Source organism: Rhipicephalus microplus, chromosome 10, assembly GCF_043290135.1.
Source record: "Rhipicephalus microplus isolate Deutch F79 chromosome 10, USDA_Rmic, whole genome shotgun sequence".
Taxonomy (NCBI): domain Eukaryota; kingdom Metazoa; phylum Arthropoda; class Arachnida; order Ixodida; family Ixodidae; genus Rhipicephalus; species Rhipicephalus microplus.
The window spans coordinates 100246251-100265536 of NC_134709.1; the positions used below are offsets into that span (position 1 = coordinate 100246251).

Genomic DNA, 19286 nt, shown 5'->3' on the forward strand with positions numbered 1-19286 from the left:
CTGATGTCCTTTATCTGGTTTGAGGGCACGCTGCTGTATTCATCAAAGGACAAACTGACGGCTTTAAGTGCCGTAAAGACGTAGCCTCCTTTCAGTAAAACTGCTAAAGGTTTTCTTTTTTTTTCTTTGCCCCAGAAGAAGGGACAGACGATTTTTTTTTAAGAAGGGGTCAGTCCAGCTAAGTTCAGTTTATTTTCCCTCAAAACCATCAGTTAACAGGGTGGGGTGCAAAGTGTGGATTTGCAGATTTAGTGAAATAACCTCATCTGGAGGACACAAGCTTGTGTGATTTTCAACGTGAACTTGGCTTCTCAGATTTCATGTGCTCTTTGGAAAGGCACTGGGTGCAGGGTCTTAGTGCAGGGAGACATCCAGCAGCCTTATTGAATTAAATCTGTTACACTGCTTTAATTCATGCATATGGGCCTGGAGCATTACACTGCTTTAATTCATGCATATGGGCCTGCAGCACACATATAAACACACATATACATCGAGGTTTGTGCCTTGGCACTTTCTCTACCCACCACGGGGTCTAGTGCTTATGATGCTCAATTGTTGACTTGCTGGTCAATTTTGGCCTCGGTGGCTGCGTTTTCGACGCATGTAAAAATGCTTGAGGCCCGTGTACAGTAGACTCCCGATAATTCGAAGTCGCTGAATTGGAATTGTCGCTTAATTGGAAGTGGAATGGAGGTCCCGTCAGTTTTGCATGCAATTCAATAGAAAAGAATGCTCATTAATTGGAGGCTAGAAGTCTGAAATATCGGTTAATTTGTATTTTCAATTGAATTCTCAGAGAAAATTCTAATAATATTTGATAAATTTGCTAGTTTTAAAGTGCAAAAGAACGATGTCTGTGTGACTGCCACTCAAGGGCATTGCCACTGACCACAGCGCCACTGTTCAACGCTTCCTGGAGCTTAATGGCGTCGTTGGCATCGCAGCTGCTTACAGCGCCTCAGACCACGAAGCGGGGAGGCAATTCTGTGAGCGGCCTGTGCAGTGCTAATGGCAGTGAGCAAGCACTGGGCTTAACCGCTTCTCTCGTTGAGCGGACGTTGTTTCCACGTGTAACAGAGCTCTATGTGTATTTCAGGTTCAGTCACGACTATGGCAACTCGCGGGCCCTATGAGATGCTAGACTAGGCGACGAAAGCCAAGATTTTAAAAGAAGTGGAAGTAGGAGGCACCACCAAACAAGATATTGACCGGAAATACGTTATGTAGTCTAATGCCCTGTCGAACATTCTCAAGAGCAAGCGCTCGTTGCTGGACTGGCACCCACCTGGAGTTGGAGCAAGCGTTGCTCGTGTCTGGATTCGGGAGGCGCGAAGCAACTGACTTCCGCTCAGTGGCGAGATCGTTGCAGTGAAAGCCTCATCACTTGCGACTATGCTAGGCATCGAGAACTTCACTTCTTCTGATGAATAGCTTACACACTTTAAGCAACGCATGATATGGTGTTTAAAAGTGTGATTGGAAAAAGGGCTGTTGTCGATGCGGCAACATGTGCAACGTAGAGGGAAGATAAGCTTCGCGAATACTTGGACGAATATCAGGTGCAAGATATTTTCAATGCCAACGAGACGGCCCTTTTTTACAGGATGTTGCCAGAGAAGGTGCTGACCTTTAAAGACGATGACTGTGCTGGAGGTAAACGGAGTAAAGAAAGAATGTCAGTGCTGATGGCGACCAACATGACGGGCTGTGAGCTATGTCGCCTGCTCTTAATCGGCAAAGCCGCTAAGCCTGGTTGTTTCAAAGGTGTGAAAACGTTGCCTGTAGACTATGTGTCTCACCAGAAAGCATGGATGACTGCAGACATATTCAAGGATTGGCTGATGAAATCGTATCACAAGTTCGCGTTAGCGAAACGCAAGGTGTTGCTGCTTGTGGACCAGTGTAGTGCACACATGAATGTGCCGCCCTTAAGTGCCATCAGTGGTGCTTACATGCCAGCGAACACTACATCAGTGTTACAACCTATGGACCAGTGGATAATAAAGAACGTGAAAGTACTTTATCGGGAACATCTTCTTGAGCGGATGCTGTTGTGTATGGACAATTCAACTTAATATGAGGTGAGCCTTCTCAGCGCTATACGTATGCTGGCGCGAGCGTGGGGTCGCGTAAAGGACGAGACCATCGCGAACTGCTTTAGGGCATGCAGTTTCGTTGCAAGCGCTCCAGATGACTCGTTTTGTACAGCGGGAAAAGCACACACAAGTGAGATTGAAGTTGACAGTCGCCTGCCAGCTCTCGGCGACGTCCCTTTCGAAGAATACGTTGCTACTGACAGTGCCGTAGAAAAGGGCGGTGCGTTGACGGACGCTGAGATCGTCGAGATGGTTCGGCCCAGTGACGATAGTCACGAATCTGAGGTGGACGACGACGAGGTTCCAAGTGAGCTACAACCGCGAGCTGCTGATGTAGCCGCGGACCATGCCCTCGCGCAGCGGTTTTTTGCTGCTGAGAGCAACGCCGAAGAAGCTTTTGGGCCCATACCATACAGACTGTAAGACTTGCTTTCTGCTGCAAGATTTAGCAGGCAAAGGCAAACTGCAATCACTGATTTTTTTTCATGAACTGCTTTGAAACAAATGTATTTTTTGTTTGTTGTGGTTAATTGGAATTCTGTTTAATTGGAAGTTTTAGGCGGTCCCCGTGAACTTTGTATTAACGAGAGTCGACTGTACTTGGATTTAGGTGCATGATAAAGAACCCTAGTGGGTCGAAACTTCAGGAGACCTACAGTGCGGTGTCTCTCATAATCATGTTAGGGTTTTGGGATGTGTAACGTCAGTGATTATTATATTAACCCTTTAGTTTACCGAGTTTTTCAGCCGGAGATGATTCAAAACCACTGATTTTTTTATTTGCCTATTTGACCACAGAAATTGCCCTACCCTTTTCTCTCTCCAACGCAAAAAATGTCTTTTGGAAATTTATAAAATAAAGCAGAGGGAAAACAACCTTATGAACAAAACCTAGGACACTCCAACAAAGTTTGTTTACATCTATCGGCGTCTTGTGACTTAGAGGGAATAAGCTGCCCTATGTAGTCGTTGTTGCTCTCACAGGAGAAGTGAAATTCTTATTCCTTCCACAGAACTTCAGCAAGCAAGCGCTCTTTTCTTTTTTTTTCCCTGAACAGAGCTGTTCTTGGCGCATGTGTGCCACTCAGACTTGTAGAAGTATGCCATCTTCTAATTCTGATTACCAATGTAAAATATTTTCTCCACTAAGATGCATGCATGAACATGCTTTTAAATTCTTTACTGCACCACCTGTTGAAGCCGAAGAGAACTCTGCAAAGTTAATCAAAATAGCTTCACTGCAGCAGTTCAACACGCTCCTTTTAGTGTGTACGAGCTCTGCTTATCATCGATAAAGAAAGGGTCAAAGGGCCCAGTACCACGCTTCAGGCTTGGTCAGAGAACACAGTCAACAAACAGCAAACACTTAAACAGCTCAGCGAAATCTTTGAGTCCTGCACAGCAAGGAGAGTTTACAAGTAGAGCACGAAGTTTCCACTTTCTCAAACGCTCTGTCTTCGTACAGAGTTTTGATGCTGCCGATGCCAGCTCTAGTTCATCATTCAACAAGTTTCTGTTATTAACCTATGGCGGAGTTAAAGGAAGAGCGGCGTTTGGATCAGATGCACTTCTGTTCATGTAGTGTGGCCATGTTTGAGCACTGCGCTTTGTAGTTTGTTACACAGTAGTAACATTGGTGCACTCCACAATCAAACCGAGAGCGAGCAACTGCATTCTATGACGTACACTGGCATACTTTTTTTGCCAACCACCCATGTGTAACTTTTAGTGGGCTCGTCAAGACAAAAGAAGAGAAAGCTTGCGACAACTTCCTGCAACTTTGCTCATACAAGTTTAAAAATGCTTTGGGGTAATCAATTGGTGAGTCAGTAAACTCTGATGCTCACGTTATTCAATGATGATGTACTTGGGAAAGTTTTTCAGGACTCTTGAAGGCAAGTCTTTATAGTAAAAATAAAAAAAGGAAAGAAAAGTTGGGAACGTGTAGAACACTAGCTAGCACGGGTGTAAGAGAGATAATAACACAATGCGCTAACTTCAACAATTTTATTTCCTGGAAACATCAAATTAAAAACATAATGCACTAATTTCAGCATTTTCATTTCAGAAAACACCAAACTGAGAACACAGTGTGCCAACTTATTTCAACAATTTTATTTCCAGTAAATGCCAAACTAGCTAGTTTGGCATTTCCTGGAAATAAAATTGTGGAAGTTAGTGCACTGTGTTGTCATCTCCCTTACATCCCTGTTTGCTAGCGCTCAATATCTTTTCGAGATCTGTTTACTTTTCGAGATCTGTTTACCAACACGCCCAAAAAATGTCAATGGGAAAGAAAAGAAGGCTACTCAGCTACAATTTCATTTACGCTCTATCATTAGCAGAAATGCTGTTATGTAACACCCCTTCCCAGCCAGACCACGCCGACCCTTTTACTTTGAAGTCTCATCACTTGGGGGCACTTGATCATCTTAAATTTTTCTTCAGTGCTTTATGTGAAGTAGGAAAAAAAAAGTTGGTTATATGGCTACAACAAAGCTGTGCTTATATTAAAGATATTGGAGTAGTTTTCCAGAGTGGTATTCTGTATGTGTGCACCAAGCAAAGTTTCTAGTATTTCCAATTGCTCCGCTGGTGACGCACACCTCCAGAGCCAGCTGTCTGGCACCAATCACGAACACCAACATCTGTTCAAACAATGTACGCCGAAATGGGCATAATCGCTTGACAGGAGACTTTTTTAGGGAATACCGCATCATCTTCATTCTAACTGGATAGTTGCTTCAGTTCCACCAATTGACAGAAATAAATATGCTTGCTGTTTCTTGAAGAGGTGTATTAATTAGAGTTTTTCGCCGTTTTTGCTTGCCGTAGATGTCGGACGACGAAGTTCAGCACATCAGGAGCATCGCGTCGGTCTTCACGAAGATCTGCAGCAGGCCGGAGGAAGCATACTGGATGACGCGAAACTTCTGGAAGCACCTCAAAAAGCTCGCCATTGACTCGGACGCTATGGTGAGCATGCGCGGTGCTTCTCACATATTTTTTAAGCGAAGCTTCCATGAATTACAGATTTCGGTGGTGGCGATGGCATAGTTCATGAAAAACATGGTGTCAGCGAGTGAACATAAACGCTGGAGTACACTAATTTGGCCATCGAAGGCCATCGAAGCATGGTCACATGCTTATTTGTATGCACTGTTTTGTAATAACTGATCTAGTATATCTAGTATTTCCAAATTTCTGTACTGTTTGCTTATAACCGATCTAGTATCTAGTATTTCGAAATGTTTGTACTGTTTTTTATAACTGATCTAGCATCTAGTATTTCCATCTATTCTTACTGTTTCCTAATGACTAATCTCCCTCAATTGTAGGATTGTTGCCGATTGGACGTGTCAGATAGGGGAATCTGATTTCTTATCAAAGTGACTTCTGGCTTCACATTGCCAGATTTCTTCGTTGCATTTCATTGCTGCATACCGTTGTTTCACTCATGACTGTCATCGTTGCCTCTCACTGTAGAATCGTTGCACTGCTAAGCACATTGTTGAACATCAATTTGCGGCACAGAGGAAGGAGAAATTGGCGAAGCTTTTGCAAAGCTATGCAATGCTTCAATCGGCAAAACTCGACTATTCTCAAGACTAATCTGGTTGCATCTAGGTCGTTTCTAGGGCTTACCTAGGTGACGCAGGTTTTTTTAGCTTGATTCTCAGCGCAGAGTGGTCCTAGTTAAACCATAGATCGTCACAGACATGACATGGATATCCAATGTCCAGAGACAGAATGTCGCGCTGAAACCAAGCGCTCTGCGACAATGTGCCTGTACATCTCTGAGATGTACAGGCACATTGTCGTTGGCGTAGGCCTTTGATTGCGTTGCGCTCTTCTCGCAGCTGCTGTTGCCTTTCTTGTTCCGCTTGTGTTTTCTCATTATATTTACTTGCAGTCTTCGGTTTACCCTCATCGCTTCGCAGCTATTTGTTGATCTGACTGCTTTCTTCTTTACAAGTGAACCAGTGATGAACAGTGGGAGGAACCTAGTTTCTGTGGTGCACGGCCGCTTATGGTGGTGATAGTTTTCTGATGGGGCTGTGCGCACAAATTATGACTGGCCTAAACAGCTTTGCAGTTAAAAGCCAAGGGAAAGCATTGCGTTGTGCGATAAATAGATTGAAAGAAAAATGGCATATCAGGCAAGCACACACGCCAAGCTATGCTTGCCCTCGTTTTCCCATTAAGGGAAGGGGTCCTGGTTTTTTCTGTCTTGTGAGGGCTCGTTTCTGGGCCCTGTCCGAAGGTTTTTGTAGTCTGATGGCCGTCACAAGGCGGCACTTATTAACCGTCACACTAGAATCGTTCTAAAAGATGGTTTATTGATCTAGGTGTTGGAAATTATATGAAATCTGCTAAACTCAATTTTTGTCAGTACCTAATGTTGCCCCTACTAGTACAGGGTGACCGGAAAAAAATACTGTAGCACACACAGTATTTCATTTTTTTTATTATTACCTTAGTATATTGTTTACATCTTTCAGCAGAGAGAACGTTACAATTGGGTTCGCGTTTCTTATTTTTTATATATGATTGACATTTTTTACTATTGTTAGGCTCCCACCTTTTTTTCTTTAATGAAAACTGCTTTATGAAGGGTTGCACCACACAATGACGTACAGCTATTCAAGAAGCACACTTTCTCTAGTCTGCTGAGTTGTTATACACCAAGACCACTTGATTAAGATTTTGAAAAGTTGTTCAAGACATCTTTAAGCAAAAGTGGGTGAATTATGGGAGGTGTGCATCCACTCAGCGTCACTCCTTCTTTGTGAACTTTGTTGAAAATCAAGCTCTCCTTGTCCATTTTATCACAATTCAGTGCCCTATGAGCTGTCTCATTAGATACGCACTGCTTATCATTCCCTGTAGAATGATCGCACTTATGAAGCTTTGCACAACCCAGATATGCTGGTGTTGTGTACTAAGGACGCTTTCATTGCTGCTTGTGTTCTCTCTCTGAGCCATTGTTCATGGCCACCACTAACACGTGGGACAGAAACAAGAATAACGTAGAAACTTGGCAAGTCATTTATCGACAAGGGTGAGAGCTGACTGAAATTTGATTTCAGATTCCAGTGGGGCTGAACAATTTAGCCATGACATGAAGAGATGGATAGAGAGCCAAGTGAACCAGAGAACAAACAGGAGTAGCCGTTAACATAAATGACTTTGGTAAACTCTTGCAACACTTTTTGGACGTGGTCAAAAACGCCTTTAAAGTCGTCGTGCCCGCAAGCATTTGAAACTGTGTGAGCCAAACATTATAGCATGGCCCACAGCATAGAATCTGCTATCAAATTTCAGTCAGCTTCAAATCACTCGCTCTTCTCAACAAATGATGCCATATACCCAATGTCCACGGTCGTCCGCTTATTTGGGCATCATGGGCTGCGTAGTTATTGTGCCTGCCACAGCTCTGCCAAGTGTCCGTGCATGCTTTCGCTGTTGGCCGCGAGATCGAGCGGAGTTGCTGCCTGGCGGCAACTGGCTGAAGCGCGCCTAGTGTAAATCTTCCTGCACCGTCGGCTAGCCGTGTCGTGTTTGTGTGTGCAAGTACGTCATGCACGTTCTCAAAGGGTGGTTTGTTCGGTTCTGTCTGCAGGAGTTTAACTGCTTGTACCTATGTCTGAAATTATGTACGAAAGAATCCAGTCTTGCTTGGTTGTTAATGCTCTGTAGTGAGATTAGCGAAGCCAATATTCGAGAGTGCTGTGTATTGTCGTCGTAACCTGCATTTGCCTAAATCATTTCAATGTGGGGGCCACTTTCTGATTCAACCACATCGTAATATGCCCTTGGCATTGTCCCAAACATCTGGACTATTCAATGGTGTGTGAATTCGTCATTTTAGCGACTCAGTTGCAAACAAAAACGAGGCTCTATAGGCCATGCACTTTCGCGTTGTTGTTAGCTGTATAACTATGGCACTGTAGTTTCATCGATTATGCGATGAGCTTTAGTTTTGTTTATCTGACCATGGTACAACTTCAGAGGAATATTACTATCAAGTAAAGTGTGACACTTCGGTATTTACGCTGTATTTAAACGGAGTTGACGCACGCAATTGTAGCTTGGGGAGAAACTTATGCAGAAATACCCGCATGCTTAGATTCAAAATCACTTTAGAGAACCGAGACATTCAAAATTTATTCAGACGGCATGCCTTACATTTATGTTGTATTATTTCATAAAAGAAACTTACCTTTTTACGTTGTCTTGACCGATTGTGTGGCCTTGTTATTGACTGACTGAAGGCATATACTCCAGCAGTACTCGATGTTTGGCTAGTTGGTGTATGTCTGAATTTAATAATCAATTTTACGCCAAATTCACGACCACACTGCGTGTGAAGAAAATGCACAGACAGAACGGAGCTGCCATGCATTGATCAGAAGTCGATTTATGTTAGCTTGTTTCCTCAAGGAATACTTAGACAAGTGAGCGCCCATCCTGTTTGTGTGTTTTCTTAGTTTGCAGTGTGGTCGTGATTTTGGCACGACATTGACTATTGAATTGCGACGAGAAGCAGTGGCCATTTTTCATTTGAAAAAAAAAAAAAGCAAGCCCATCCCATAAAGTAACCAGACCTCCCTTCTTTCAGTTTTAATAATTAAATATGCATCAAGTGCATAACACTTGTACCATTGTCATGCATGTAATCCATCAATGAAAGCTTTCTGCTGAACTTTTACAAGCTTTTTATACTTTTACTGGTGCAAGAACATGTGCATACATGGTAAACATCAATGAAGCGCAAAGCGCTGTCAGCCACTAAGCTTTTCTGAATAAATTTATCGACTGTCCCACATTTTATGGTGAACAAAATGACAAAAAAAATTCTTATTCGTACGAACAATGGTACTGAACTCATCGCATAGATATGCAGGCTTTCTCCTATCTTTCTCTCTCTCTTTTTTTTGTGTTACCAGATGAGCAAGAAGTAAACAAGTAGTTCAGTCATGCTGCAACAGTATGTAGCAGGCGGAACACAAGCTAAACACGGACAAACAACACAGAAAAACTGTGATTTAGTGTGAAACTATGCAGATAGTCAGCTAGAGCGAGCAAGGCGAAATGCTCTTCATTTGCAAGCAATAGTAACATTGAATGAGCTTCTTGCATCGATTCGGCGGAGAAGGGCATGGATATTACCAGTAAACTGCAGTCAACTCATTTCATTCGCTGGCAATTGGCTCAAACCGCACACAACGAAGCACCGCTACATGTATTTGTATATGCACTGCTGACCGCCTATCCACACTACTGTGGGGACAGTGCTGCGACCTATAGCGCGATCTCATCGCAAATTATACTGAAAGTAAGCTGCTCGCTCGAAGGAAAAAAATTCGGCAGATCCCACGTACCTCGTGAATCGATGTTATGCAAAACATGCGAAAGGAAGGCGACTGCGTTATAATTTTTTCATTGAGCAGCTACAAAGTGGCACTAAAGATATGTAGGAATGTGCGTACAGAAGTACATTGAGGGAGCAGTGACATCAACTTGATGCATGTCGCGTTTTTGCATCAAAGCGTAGTTATCGATCCCCTAGTAACTATTCAGTACTAATAACACAATAGAGGGACGAATTAATATATGTAATATCGATTAGTAGGACCAGTATTGAAACCAATTCGAAATAAAGCCCGCCGATTTTCAGTGATGCCAGCACTTCCAGGCGGTCATCTCCGACGGTCTTGCCCCATCTGACCACGTCGCCACACAAAATGATGGCGTGAGTTTCAGTTGACTTTTCGTCTGCTCGGCGCACACGTGCATAAACATGTCATCGCCATCTTCATCGTTGTCGCCGCCGTGATCAGCATCCACAAGCGACGATGAAAACACTGAGGAATATGGAATCACGACGATTCACAGCGTGGTGAATCATTTTGGGTTCGATCCTCTTCTGAGCAATCGTGGTTCTGCAATTGACACCGGACCGAGCAGCAACGAGGCAGCTGAAGACGCACACTTGGGCCATGGTGGCTGGTAAGACACATGAGCACTGCGTGCATGTTACTTGTTCGCAATGGCCGTAGTTTCAAATAATCACATTTGTGCTAACGACTCCACAACAAATCACCTGAAGTGGCACAACAAAAACACGGGATACACACAAATGTGCTGCATGAACTAAGCAAAACGAAGTAAGTGAAGCCGTTGGTAGGCAGCCAGGCGTTGCCGTCAGGTGGTGCATCATGTAGACACTGCGATGACAACACTAAAATTGACGTCATTGCTGCTCGCTCATCATTTTAGTATGGCCTAGGAGCTAGCTGAACACGGCAAAATGCTGTAGATGTCTCATGGGCGGGAACGCACCAATGACCTTTGGACGATCATTGCACTCGAAATAGAATAACTTCTACGTAACGGACGGGATTCATACTTCGCTCTAAAAAAACTTGTGCATACCAAGTAGTTGAATGAATGCCACCTCTCAAGTTTGAAATTTAGTGTCACTTCTCCTTTGAACAGCATATGTTTTATATAACTACTTGTTTACAGTTGTGTTACCATGCCAACAGCAGCATTGATATTAGCAACACCAGAAGTGGTAAGCTGAAAGCACTGGTGCTCGCGAGGATGGTAGCCCTGGACTCTGCTACATAAGTCAACTTCTGTGGATGGTGTCTAACTACAATTGACATTAAACTGATGTGACTGCTGTATCAGAAGAATACATATTTAATGTTCATAAAATTATATTGCCAGCACTGCAACCACAGTTGACATTTCACAATATTAGGGTCTATTCGAAAGTAGTTCTGAAACCTGGTGTGGCTCTGTGGTAGAATACTTTATTGCCATGCAGAATTCTCAGGTTCGATTCCTGCTGGGACCCTGACTTTTATTGATTGCATTCCTCGAGTCAACACTGACGATGTCAGCTTTTTCTTAATACGCACACATTAAAACTACCATGTCTGTTCTCGCCATGCCTGGGTAGATATAAACCGTCAATCACTTGTGGCACATACTCGCCCGCGGGCATGTGCCACACGTTTGGCAGAAAAGGTGTGACGATGTATGCAACATGATTTTACATTATTCCTGTCATGACCAGCGAGTACTACTATTTGTTAGACTATTCATTACCCTCTCATAGTAATTTTTGTTGGCGCCAAGTTGAGTTGGTGATTGCAAGAGCACCCAGTCGTAAGTGGCTAGACGGGCAGACAAGCAGACACTGTAAGTGGCTGCAGTATGCAAAGAAATGCATTTAAAAGAAGGGAAGTTGCTCAGGGGCATGACGTGCACTCATCAAGAGAACACATCTCGCCCTTTGTCATCTTGGCGCTGCGATCGTTCAGCCATCATAAAAACGATGGGCAGCGCACAAATTTGCCTAGTCATCGCGCTTGTCGGCTTCGAACACACCTGTGGCTTTGTTTGTTGCCATGCTTTAGTTTTGTTTCAAACAAAAAAACGAACCGTTGCGAACTTCATGACCTGATTTGAATTAGTGAGCCTAAAAGATTAAGGTGGTGAACTGCAACTGTTGAACATTTGCCAATTGTTGTCTAGGGAGAAAGTAGCTTCAAGCCAAGCGAATCGAAACGGAGCCGAAAGTACGAAGAATAGACAAATTTGTGTACGACCCATAATTCCTATGCTGGCTGAAGCGCTGTGGGTTACAGCTGCCGTGAACACTAGCCACAGAGTTCCCCCTGGTGTATTTATAGGAAACTCTATGGTATGAAAGGAGAGAGAAAGTGCATGAAGCGTATGATTAGTCCTATAACTCCGTGCATACTTGAAATCGATTCATGGGGTGATGAACTCTGGCATACCAAGTAGTTGAATGAATGCCACCTCTCAAGTTTGAAATTTAGTGTCACTTCTCCTTTGAACAGCATATGTTTTATATAACTACTTGTTTACAGTTGTGTTACCATGCCAACAGCAGCATTGATATTAGCAACACCAGAAGTGGTAAGCTGAAAGCACTGGTGCTTTCAGCTTACCAATGATCAAAGTAATGAGCTTACCAAAAAAGCTTACCAATTTTCAAAGTAATGATCATTCAATCATTACTTTGAAAAATATTTTGGGGGCCCTTTTGAGAGAGAAAAATAGACTTGGACAGGTCACATAGTGCGAAGGACAGATAATGAGTGGTCAGAGTGGTGGAGTGCATACCACGAGATCAAAACGTAGACAAGGGAAGTTAGAAATACGATGAAATTTAAGAAATTTGCAGGCATAAAATGGAATTGCCTCACATGAGATAGGTTAAGTTAATGTTCGTTGGGAGAGGCCTAAGATGAGTTGATTTTGGGAGGAATTCTCTATTCTATTACATTATAATATGAGTCGCTGATAGTGTTGATACGTAATTATGATGATGCATGTGTTCTCTGTTGCCGCAGGGCAAGCAGGTGGAAGACACACTAGAGAAGGAGGACTACGAACTGTTCCAGCAACTACTAAAGATCAAGGCGTTCCCGGTGTTGCCCATGGAGACGTGGTTCCAGCGGTGTTTCGCTGAAGTGCTCGACGAAGACGCCTTGGTTAGGTAATGTCATCATGCAGGCCCTTGTCACGACAAGTGGTCAAGGATAGGTGCACCTGCGCGAATTCAGCGATGGTGCTGCACGAGAAAAGTTTTTCGTTGTTGTTGTTTTTTTTTAGGGGCTCATTTTTAGTGGAGGGCGAATATACAAACAACCGTTTTACCCGCATAATTTGCGCCCTTGCATAATTTGTGCATCCCTAATAATATTTTGCCAGCTTTCCGGCAAAAAGATATTTGTCCGCATATTTCACGCTCCCCAACTCGACTCGTCCAAGCCAGCTCGCGCACCTTTGGACATTTCGATGCTTTAGCCAGGTGCGCGTCTCGCTGAGCAGACCAGTGCAGTCAAACAGGCTGCGAGTGCAAACTCCCTTCTTTCGAGGACTTCCCCTGAACTAGGGTCCTTAGAATACCGCACCCAAACAGAAACCGGTTGACAGGTTGCGGGAACTGCTTGAGCACTCGCCTCCCCTTATCTTCCAATCTCTACCCCTGCGATAATGGCGAGAATGCACGATCGCGTCACGGCATGGACAACTTTCTGTATTGGAGGCGTGTGAGGACCTGTCGCGCCAACTGTTCCCCTCGTTCTCTGCGTTCGCGCTGCAAAGCACGCTTGGTCGATTTCGGAAGTTTAGGTTTCGCCATCCGGCCGTCGCGTTTTGAAGGTTCCTTGCGATATGCTATAGTAATTATATTCTGCAAAATTGAAGCTTGCTGTTGTAAATTTCACTGAAGAAAATGGGAAGCATGCCGCTGAAAGCACTTCAAGGGAACGTACTTCAACGTGACGACGTTAAGGTACACGAGAAAGCGGCAGAGTGCGCACTTGCTAATTCAAGCTTCCTGCCATTGAAAGAGGCTTTTTCAATTATGTGCAGATGCTTAGTTACTCCAGTATTGCCGTGTCGTGGGACCTAGTTTCTCCTAGAATTGTCGAAAGGGCTTCAAGAAAGTGGGGTATCGACGAACCGAGGATGATGCACTTCGGGAGGGCAGTGGCAGCGGCTGCGACGATGATTGCCATCAGACTTCGCGATCAGTGATTCTCGCTAAACCGTGCGTGACTGGATCTGACTGATTAAATTACGCACTAATTCTTTCAAATTAACAAGTACACTTCATTTGTGTTTGAATATATTTCTTTTTTTTATGTATATACAGCGCGTGTTAGGACTGTGACACAATATTTCGTATGCACTCGCGAAATCCCCGCATAATTTGCACAGCCCCTTCTCAGGGCCCTAAAATCTCGAAAAAAAGTACACAAATTATGCGAGTAAACACAGTAATATATCGCGGTATCTGAATTCGCCTCAAAACAAATTTAGATCATTCAAATTTTTCGAAATGAACAAATATATATCACCATGTATTTAGGCAAATATAGCTCCCTTCTGTAAATATGGCTTTACGACAGCTTAAAGGCGCTATGCCGTGAGACCACCTATATTGCGGGCATTCACACTGCCGTAAAGCACACTTCAACTTTAAATGTTCCAAAAATGTTCATCTCATTTTATTATTTTTAAATTTACAAGTGTATTATACAAACTTATATGCACTAAGTATACTAACATTTAAAACGTGATGTATCGCATTAGTTATAACTTTCACCCTAGTGTTTACAATTCTTGCTGCTAGTCAATGTTGCTTTCACTTCACTTCAAACCAAAAAGTGACATTGATGCATGCCTAGTTCCAATTCTTTAAAATATTGTGCAGGTTAGTTGAGTCCTGACAAAAATGGTAATTTTTTTATCATATGTAATACATGCTATTTGAACTGTTTCATTAAAAACTTTTTGACCAAATCACTATTTGCTTCCAAGGCACTGTGAACCTTTAGCTTGCTCTTTACCCATGCCTACTCACTTCTTTATTAGATACAACCAAATTATTTCAACACACATTTGGGCCAAGGAAAGTATAGGAGACATAATTGGTTTGTTTAAAAAGGCACTGACAATTTTTAAACTCGAGAAATGTCCTTCATTTGAATGCTTGGTATGCATAAGACTTTTTGACCAACCTTGAATGGCATCCATCACCTGGAAGTTATTTTATTATAATCCAGGGCAAAACGGTGCACAAAAGCTCAACAGAGCATCTAGTACCCTGTGACTTCGACATTACTGTGACGTGGTCGGTCTGACCCGTACCATTTTCAGTGTTGATTCACTAGTAACGCTGAAACATTTTGAGTGACAATTGGCTGTTAAGGTTGGCAATCAGAGTGTGCTTATTATGACACTGAACAGCATCACACCTGAAAATGCTTCAACTCCTGGTGGCTCTCCTTATTCTTCATACCTGATCTTCGTCGCACCACTTTGAATGGTTTTATGAAAGTACTAAATGTAAGCCATCAAGACAGGCAAAAGGAAAGGGCAATATTTTATGTGCTCTCCTCGGTCAGCATGTGGGAAAACAGTTGTGCGCTGTGCTTGTCTTCCTTGAAGTGTAGAAAAAGCGGAAAGAGCATGTTGCTTCATTGCTTCACACAGCAACACGACCACAAGCTATCAACTTGGTGCTTGGATAGGAAAGTAGAATTCATCGTGAACTTACTTACAGCGCAACACCAGAAAAATTACAGGGCAGGGAAGGAGCAAAAGAGAGAAGAGAAAGAAAAGACGGCGCCATCTTTTCTTTCTCTTTTGCTCCTTTCCTGTCCTGTATTTTTTTTCTGGTGTTGCACTGTAAGTTCACGATGGATCTTAACCAACTGGCCCAACTTACCGTCTTATAGGAAAGTAAGGTATGAAGTAATATTATTGTCAGCAAGTAACATGCAGATATTGTTCCTAGATAATTTTAGTTAATGCGTACGCTTCTGTGTGCCAGCGCTGTACTGAAATGCCATAGCCGTAGATGCTAAAGGTCGTATAGGTGAGGACATGTAGCGACATAAAAAAGAACCTGGCACCCACTTAATTATTTTTGTAGGAACCTAGCATATTGCGCTTTTCTGCTGATGTGCATTCTTGGTAGCACGATTCCAAATGTATTGTCTTGTTAAACTTATTTCATTAAGCGCTACAACCGGTAAAAACAAAAAAAGATACTATGTATCTATCATTGCCATTGTATAAAATGTCTCAAAGCTTTGATATTATTGCCATGCTGCTTAATTAATACAATTTTCAGTAGTTAGCAATGCTATAATTAAAGGAATATGATGCACATGTGAAGCTGCATTACCATATCACATATAGCTGTACATAAAACATGCAAAACAAGGACAGTTGTGTCAGCTTCACCTATTAGAAGGCAATTAAATTCTAACTGTGTTATGCTACACTAATATATGGCTTGAATACAACTTGCAGCTTCCACCCTGCTGCAACCAGCTTGTCAGATGGAGCATGGCAGCGATGACTTATGTAATTAAGTAAAACTTAATTTATCCGGATCTCATTATCGCGGACTCATGCCACCGTCCCAGCAAACCTGTGTGTACTTCTATCGTGTCAAATTCATTTGGAAGGATTTAGCCGCGCACCGGTTAACTCAGACAACTCTAAAAAGGGCTATTGCAGTGGTGGAAGTGCTGCGCGAATCACGCTATGCTGCGTCAATCGACCTGCTGCGCAACGCTGCTCCTAAACAGCAATTAGCACGTGCAACGCCAAATTTAGTCGAGAGTTTTATCATTGACCGAGCAACATGCATGGACTACACAAAGGACGAAACCACATCCATATAAAATTCCAATAAATTCCATTGTATTTTAGATCATGCATAAATCTTGTGCCTCATGAACACAATGCATGATTCTTGTTAAGGTAGCATTTTTGTGCATACCTCATTATGCAGCTCTATATATGTCTTACCTGCAAGGCCGTTAGGCAAACTATAAAGAGAGCAGTGGTGTTGCAAAAAAATCGCCACATTATTGCCGAGCAACCGCTGAGCACGTGCTGTGCTCGGCAATGGTGCGGCGAGTTTTTTGCCTTATAAACTGAAAAAAAAAAAAAAAAATTCAGTGTCACTGGTGAAGCAATGATTACAATAGCAACAACTTGTAATTTTGTAACGGTGATGCTGCACGCCCTCTTTTTTTTTCTATTTTTCTTACCGCACCTTTGCGTGTGTAACGCTGCTTTGCACAAACCACCCCCGAATGACTGGGAACCATCTAAATAATCTTAGAACCTTCCCAAGGAATTTCGCATTCAACGTGTACATTACAGTTTGTTCTGGAACCTACGTGGCCACTAACGATAACGCTAGAATTTTCGATGGCACATGTATAAACGCCGACGCACTTCGCTGCGTGGCATACTACCGACGGCCGATGCTCTATATGTGTTCGCTGCTATCAGTCTACAGCGTGCGCTGCTTGTAGAGTGAGGGTTCGTTTTTCGGGCACAGGTTAGCCCAAATAAAAAGTTCACTCATGAAAACAGCGGCTGCGGCCTTTGGCAACATCATGACCCCGTGACAATACTAAGGCTGACAGCCAACGCTTCTGTATCTGACATCGCGACCCTCACAACTACAAAATGCTGGTGTAAGAGAATCAGTACGTCCGCTCCGGGGGAAAATGCTGTTATCGCACAATCTCTTCCCATTGAGAGCGCACCACGTAGATCGGTTTACGAACCGTGCGCTGATGATTGCCGATATCGCACGGGCCAGCCATCGCAACCACACCCTTAATTTGAATCAAATTTCAATGCTGCCGTTCGAGTGACCACTACGAGCGGCGTGTTTCCTCTCTGCTTGACCATTCGACAGAAGTTTTAACATGCAGTGGGATGCTATCGCGTGCGCCCTCCAAGCGACGGAGATTAGCCACCTCGTTTAATCTCCTCTTAAGCAGCTCTTATCACCCCAGCTTGCACAATTTTACACGCGGGTCGAACTTACGATGCGCGGGGAATGGTACCAACTTGTAGTTTGTGCAGAACGTGGCGGTGACGGCGAAAGCCCGTCAAGTGTCTATATAATTTTTATTGCAATAAAGAAATTTTTCACTTAATTTTCTAGCAATGGCGCGGCAGAGCTCATCTGAATTTTCTCATTGTTCTCATGTTGGCTGCGAAACTTCAATGGCCGAAATATAAGTTTTTTACATTTATTTTTATAGGGTTTAGTATGAAGATAACTTTTATTATGTAGTAGCTCATCTCTAGTCTTGAGTTGCTGTTTATGTTGGAGGCGGTGTATTAATCACATTTTGAACATTGCAACATTTTAACATTAAATTTTTTCATTTGTCTGAGGTTTAGTAGCTGTCCAAAACGCCGCTTATGTTTTTTTCTTAAAGTTGCAGCGCTTTCATTTTTAATGTTGTAAAGTTTAATATATATGAATTTCGGGTAAGTCTGGTCGCTTGATCAGCATTGCATGTTTAGTAATACCACTGAAATGTTTTGTGTTTACCGGAAAGCAAAAATTCTATTGTGTGGCCCGAGAAATCTGCTCCAAAACTAAATTTCGATGACCCAAAACACACCTTTTGCTAAACCAGAGCTGCCACAAAACTCCTTTTTTACTGCTGCAAAACTGCTCTAAACCCACATTATTCCTGCTTCCAAAGTTGTTGCATAGTACACATGCTTTTAGCATGTTGTCTTCATCGAAGTTCAGCCGCGGTTGAGCCTTCGGGTCAGAAGTTGAGCATCGTTACCGCTACGCTACTACAGCGGACATTGGCTTAAGTGTGCATTTTAATTGCACTGGCACATCATTGGCAGTGTATAAGAGACAGTAAAGTGGCAGAAGACTATTCAGAATCATCTTGTCAAATTAATAACCTGCACAAGCCAAAGAATTCAATTTTCACGAATGCTTCAGATGCTCAGTGGGGGTCCATCTACACCATTTGCGCCATTTTGCTAAAATTGAACTTCTCTGCATCCTGCTGCGCCTATCCCAGTACAAGCTGCGCCAATTTTGCCTAAGCTCACTGTTCTGGCTCTTCGCACAAGAAGCAAGCAGTTTTCACTCAAAATGTTCTTGGTCTAGCCGTACAAACCTCGAGAGACTTTTTAAACAGCGGCAAATCGTCTCCCATCTCCCGACCGCATCAAGCACCACTGAGTTTTCGTGACATGCTGTTCGTGTCAGTACTGTAGTGCAATGCTCATCATGGAAAACTCGTGGTGATTCCTAAACCGATGACCCAAAATTTTTGGAGCCGCTAGGTGTATCGTAATGTAGCCAGAATATAACGAATATTCTGGCTACTTTACAATAATATGGTTACTTGACAAATAATATGGTGAAGAGGTGGCGGTTTCTCAGGAAAGAAAACACGTGTGTTGGTTGTGCTCTGGAATTTCTTGGATATGCAAATTGTTCTGGTGGTATTCGTAGCTTCTAGTGTTGCCCGCGGCGGGCACAGGGCGATACCCTTTGCATGCATGGAAGCACTCGTCATGCCTTTTCGTTACTGTATTCTTGTGGTGCAGTTATAAAGTGGTGTGCATAAAGGACAAGCCATGTGCCTACTAACACGCCTCGTCTGCGTAAACACTTTACCGCCCTCACGTGCTGCCCGTTACAAAACATTGTTCACATATCCAGTATCATCGCCATTATGTGCGCACATAAGTCCCAGTTCACTGTAAGCTTTAAATGTGCCGGGGCTTTGGACTCAGGCTTTCCAGGGAGGTTTTCTTTAAAATGACACT

At 43.1% G+C, this 19286-nt stretch overlaps 1 protein-coding gene across 2 annotated transcripts in view; it reads left to right on the forward strand.

The window, feature by feature from the left end:
• LOC142774829 (TBC1 domain family member 7-like) overlaps window positions 1–19286 on the forward strand; it is a 54223-nt gene that overhangs the window by 5718 nt on the left and 29219 nt on the right. The window contains exons 3-4 of one of the 2 annotated variants that reach the window (XM_075875951.1): window positions 4935–5075; window positions 12497–12642. In XM_075875951.1, the coding sequence (XP_075732066.1) occupies window positions 4935–5075; window positions 12497–12642 (287 nt within the window). The remainder of the gene's footprint in view (window positions 1–4934; window positions 5076–12496; window positions 12643–19286) is intronic. The other variant, XM_075875950.1, reaches the window with a different exon arrangement.